At 36.7% G+C, this 5,704-nt stretch overlaps 1 protein-coding gene across 1 annotated transcript; it reads left to right on the forward strand.

Annotated features, from left to right (window-relative positions):
- The first annotated feature begins 688 nt into the window (after positions 1-688).
- Positions 689-5,015, forward strand: LOC114528848 (39S ribosomal protein L41, mitochondrial-like). The gene is made up of 4 exons (XM_028550568.1): positions 689-892; positions 1,098-1,136; positions 2,831-2,895; positions 4,644-5,015. Exons 1-4 carry the CDS (start codon positions 805-807, stop codon positions 4,761-4,763), a joined length of 312 nt encoding a protein of 103 aa, XP_028406369.1. The 5' UTR covers positions 689-804; the 3' UTR covers positions 4,764-5,015.
- Positions 5,016-5,704: the final 689 nt, after the last annotated feature.

A 5,704-nucleotide genomic window follows, 5' to 3' on the forward strand; every position in this document is an offset into this window, starting at 1 on the left:
TTCAGCGTAAAGTAAATGTTTTTAAACCAATTTCTCCGGTGTGTTATAATTTATTTCCGTGGTTCTATCTGGGCATTTCAGTCTTTCAGCCTAGTCTGGTTATTCACGGTAGTTGAAACTAGAGTAGAGGGACTAGGTAATTGAACTAAACTAAATTATAACAGCCGGCGGCAGAGTCGAAACCTTTTCGAAACATGTCAATATATCATCTCTGTAATTAGCCTTTTTACATCTTAGTCAATATTTTTAGCAGTGGTTTCCAGCTATGCTCTATGGATACGAAATGTTTCTACTGTCGGTAATGTACCTCAGTGGAATAAACGCGCACCGGTGAAAATTGGGAACAATACGGCGGCTAGTGATGTACTTGTGTACTTACCCGTAACCGTACTATGCATAGATCAGGGCTGTACGAATCGCTCGATAGTGATTTTTGCGACCGTTTTAAAATTGCTGGTTATCACTGTCCGATCTAGATTATAAATCTTACCAATGGTTTCCACAAACCAGTCGAAAAACCCACCGACCCGGTGATCAGTAGCCTGCGCCGCAGACCCATGCCCGCCATATTCCGTCTATGCGTAGACTAGGTGATCAGCCGAATTCGAATGATCGGTCGCAATCATTGGTCGCAATCAGTGATCGGTCGCATAACCAAGCCTTTCAGTCGTTCTTGTTCCCAGTCCCTACGCGGTTCTATAAAAATGGCGTCCCAAGAGGACAAAATTTGGTGATTTCTATAAACTGTTCACCCTCCATATGATGTGCAAAACGTCTTTAAAGTAAGAACAAGGGTGATTAGATATGCCACTGAACGTTTTTCGTGGGCTTGTGCGAGGAGCAAGTCGTCGTGTTATGACTGGCAAGAGAGGAAACAAAAATTTCTATAAAGGTATATATATCTTACTGCTCGCAGTCCATGACCATGATTGTGGAAGGAATTTTATACTTTTACCTTCCACGTAAGAATGAAAAAATGTCACTCCTCATTTTGAGACAAAGACAGCTATGAGGTCCTCAGGTTGACAGTGCCATATTCTAAATTTTTTTTTCATATCATCTTAATTTAAAATTCCAGGCATTTCTTCTTTTCCTAGGAAGGGGAGTTAAACCAACAGGATTCCATACTAAGAAAGGTATGAGGGATGTCACTGTCAGGGAAATAAATGCTTTCTATAGTCGTGTTTACACTACAAGCCTAGGCCAGGAAATCTAGGCCCATCATAACAGGTGGCCTAGGCCAGGCCTAAGCGGCTAAGCGTGGCTTTTATACAGTAGTGTAAACACTTGGGTGTGGACCTAAGGCTTACTTCTATGGCAACGCTTGGTACGAACTTGGGTACAAAGTTCTAGTTGGCGTTCTAGTTCTATTTTACATGAAGTAAAAATATGCAAACCTCTGTAATTCTAGGCCAAAGTCAGGCTGTTGAAGTGTAAGTGTAAATGCTTTGTACTAAAAAGATCTAGGCTAAAGCCAGGCCTAGCCCAGGCTCAGCCTTGTACTGTAAACATGTATGTGTTTTGCATATATGTCCAATCAATAATTATGGACACTTCTAAGCCAGACTACTAATTAAAACTACAATTAAATAACAAAATATAAATTACAATGTTCAGTATTCTAGCTAAGTCAGCCAAGGACCACATTTTATTTCAATTTTCTGTGTTGACTTACACAGTGATGCATTAAAAGAATTGATTATTAGAGCATGAAGGTCGAAAGATATTGGTGGCCTTGGTTTTTGTTGGTCTTCAACAATAGTTGAAGCTGACAATTTGTGGTATTGTCTACAAATTCAACAAGATGTTAAAACATACTATCCTGTACTATCCAAATTTGAGAGCAATTACGAGATGTATCCACAGCATTGAGTATATTGAGCGTGAAAGTCTGTGGGTGACATAGGACAACTTTATTGCCAGGGAAAAATTCCATCTGTTCCTGCCTTTGCTGAATGAGATTTTACTGATTATATTGGTGCTTTTTTGAATCACATCTTTGAATCTGCCTAATGGCGCAGAGTACAATGAATTACTTCCCTGTCTATACTCTTTGTAGCACGAAAAAAAATTAATATTCAAAGCAATCGGCTAGTTTTGTACCCAGAGCTTGCACGAACATTACAACGCGACGCAAGATCGCATCAACAAAATTAGCTTTAATGTTTCGTCCTGCAATGGTTGTGGTGCAAAAAAGTTTTTACCAGCGTGTGATATGTGTTCAACTAAAGTAAATAGTTCATGTTGCATCAATGCATATGCAATTTACAAATGGCTGAAATGGAAAAATACCATCTCCATGTGCTGTCAAAATACTCAACAACATTTAGATTGGCTACCTTTCTAAATGAATATGAACTACTATTAAACTATTGTTTATATTCAAAAGAGTAGCCCGCTCGCGAGAGTTAGCGCTAGCCTGCTAGAGCAGGCATCTTGTTTAATGATAAACTTTGATTATAAATATTATGATAAAATTTATACTTTTAGATATACGCTTGCTTTCCCAAATTCAAGCACAAAATATTTTTGCAGCTTTAAGAGGCTCTTTGCATGCTGATTCTAAATAAATTGATTATCATATACTTCATTTATTCTCTATTGCCAAATATAGGATTATTTATTTCCTGGTTGTATAGTTTTAGTCTATTGTAATAGAATGTATTACATTTGACTGTGGTTTACAGATATAAGCAGATAATTATTTTGTTGACACTTGAATCAAAGATGTGTTTCTATTTTAGTTATAACTTTGAACACGTACTACGCAACATAGAAAAATATCTCCTCCTAAACAATATTCTGGAAATTACCAATTGAATTATTTTAGGACATTACGTAATAGTTCCGAAGAAAGTGCCAGAATTTGTGGTCCCGGACCTTACAGATTTCGAAGTAAGTTTTTAATGCGTTCTTTTTGTGATATTAATAGTTTGCCTTTCAATGAGAAAATAATAATTCAGAGCCACAGTTGTTGGACACAGCTTTCAAATTTCAGCTCAGTTTCTTCACTATATGCACATAGTCCTTGACAATCGTTTCGTAAAAGCATGCAACAGTCATTTAAATATGGGTCAAATTGCATGCATGCATGTGATAAATTTTTACAGTAGTTTAATAGTCGCTGTCGTTTCAAAACCCCTAAGTCTAACTATATATATTCTCCTAGACCTAGTATTATTGCAAAGCCAAGTCTAAATCGGGAATAATTGTACTTAGTATTAAGGTTCAAGATTTACGCCTGTATTCTAAACGCTCACTCACACCACACTCAACTCATTGAGTCAGTCTTATCAATATGAGCTTGATTTTTTGGTCAGAAATATTTAGTAATAACAAAATTTATATGTCACACAACATGAGTGAGTGTAAATATTAATAATTTTATTTGAATACAGGCGTTAATATATTGAATAAACAACCGTTGTCAGTGGATTGTGCCTTGCATGGTAATGCAAAGTGAAAAAACGTAAGACACCAAGGCGTGCATTTTCTTTTGATACGCTTCCTTTATTTTTGATGACCTCTTTGTCGTTGTGTTTGCCAAACTCCATAAAAACGTTGGACCAACGGTTACATGCAAGTATAATGGTGGGGGGATATTTCGTATTTTACGTCTAATATTTTTCGATTATTTGAAAAATCAAAAATTTATGCTTATACAACTTGTTCAGTGTATACTTTACTGAATTTTTATTACATTTTTTGGAACTATTGCTTACATTAGCTACTGAATGCACCTGGTGCCAGCTTGTCTAGACGTGGGCTTTTGATTGACTTTCAGGATCTTTCGGCATTGCTGGTTATAAACATGAACATTGCATAAAAGCAGAAAAACATTAAAGTTTTTGTGGTCCGACAGTTTTATGCATGCATGTATATTGGTATCGTGGTGTATATATTTCACGTCTAATATTTTACGATAAGTTTGAAAAATCAAAAACTCATGTGTATTCAACTTATTCAGTATACTTTTCTAAATTTTTATTTCATTTTTTGGAACCATCGCATTGCTTGCATAACTGCATGCACCTGGCGCCAGCTTGTCTAGCCATGATGGGCTTTTGATTGGCTTACAGAATCTTTCGGTATTGCTGGTTGTAAACAACATGACTTGTTTAATTTCACTTGTGTGACAATTTAAGTCAAAATGCTATATAACATTTATTAGAAAAATTTAATGCGCTATTTTTTTGCGTTATACCGTAGGTACCTCGTTTACAGACACAGACTTCTTATTTGTGTGCACTGAGACTTTGCTTTCTTCAAATACGTACATAGGAAAGGCGGTGAATGTGATTACTATGATTATGAGGCGTTTCGTTTTTTGTCACTTCATGCCTCTTCTAAATGATTCCGCAGCCTTTGGCTTTGATATCGTTAGGTTTTCAAAATGCGAAGTCAAAACTGTAGTGTTCCAAGGTATTGACAAATGTCTAATTGTTATGGAACTCGAAGACGTTTTTTCATCAAACTGGTAGACCCTGACAAGTGATGATTTTTTTCTCAATCAGAAGCAAAATGTTTTGAAATAAGGTTCGCGATTCGCAGCCTGCCCTACGTCCGAAATTCACCTCATGCCGGCAAATATGATGTGCACCTCCACTACCCCATTTTTTACCTTTTAACTGTTTATACTCTAGCTGAAACCATATGTGTCGTATCATTCTCCTAAAGTTGTTTGTCCACCAGCAAATGAAAGCAGTTTACTACAAGAGGTAGCAAACAATCTGCAGAATTTGAAGTTTAAGGAAACACCTTGATACATGTTTGAATGTACGAGGACCGAAAAACACTCAAGCTGTTGTGGTCCGCAGATATATATAGCAGACATCTGGGTGTTGTGAACGATCAAAACATTGTGGGAAAAACGTTGGCCCTTAATTGGTTTGGCTTGTTGGGATCTACCTAAATTGCTGTGCATGGGCCGGTTCTTGGAGAATCTTTTCAATTCGCGAAGTGAAATGCAGCAGTTTGGTGTGCAGTGAAATACATATATAATTTTTTTTATCTTAGATCAATTTTACATACATATTTTGTAATACAAGTAAGCTAGTCTTCATGATATTAAACAGCATGATCTGTACCATCTATTTTGGTCGAGTTGTCCTTAAGAAAGAAAGATGTTACAGTCTTCTCCATCTTCTTCAGATGTTTACATCCCATATAATTGCATGGTTGTAATATTTATGGTGCATGCATGAGCTCATTAATATCGTGCTTAATATAGGCCTAAAGATAGAGCGTTTAAAGCCTATCATTTGTCGGTAATGAGTAAGTTAGTGAAACCATCGTTATTGCATGACTTTGTGGCGTGCAGGTCCTTATGCGATTGATTCGTAATATAACAAATATATTTACATTGCATGCGTCTTACACGTTTTTGTTTGTACCGTAAAGCTCGGTGGCCTACAGTCAGCGAGCACTTGCATGAGTGTGGTCTTACTTGAGTGTTTTGGGTTGAATTTACGTCACAATCGGTAACCAATTAACCGTTTGCGGATATCGACAAGTGCCCGCGTGAGTTGTTTATCTATTGTTTGATCGATAACATTGCATTTCTAAATTTACGGTTATCCAAGGCTTCTTTCTGGTGATTCTTATATATCATGAGTGGGTCTCTGACATTAGTTTTGACATTAATAGCACCCAAAGAAATAAAGTCTACCTTTTATTATGAGAAAAACGGCGGGAAAGTTCTGTA

Source organism: Dendronephthya gigantea, unplaced genomic scaffold, assembly GCF_004324835.1.
Source record: "Dendronephthya gigantea isolate DGI-Jeju-01 unplaced genomic scaffold, DenGig_1.0 000001F, whole genome shotgun sequence".
Classification (NCBI taxonomy): domain Eukaryota; kingdom Metazoa; phylum Cnidaria; class Anthozoa; order Malacalcyonacea; family Nephtheidae; genus Dendronephthya; species Dendronephthya gigantea.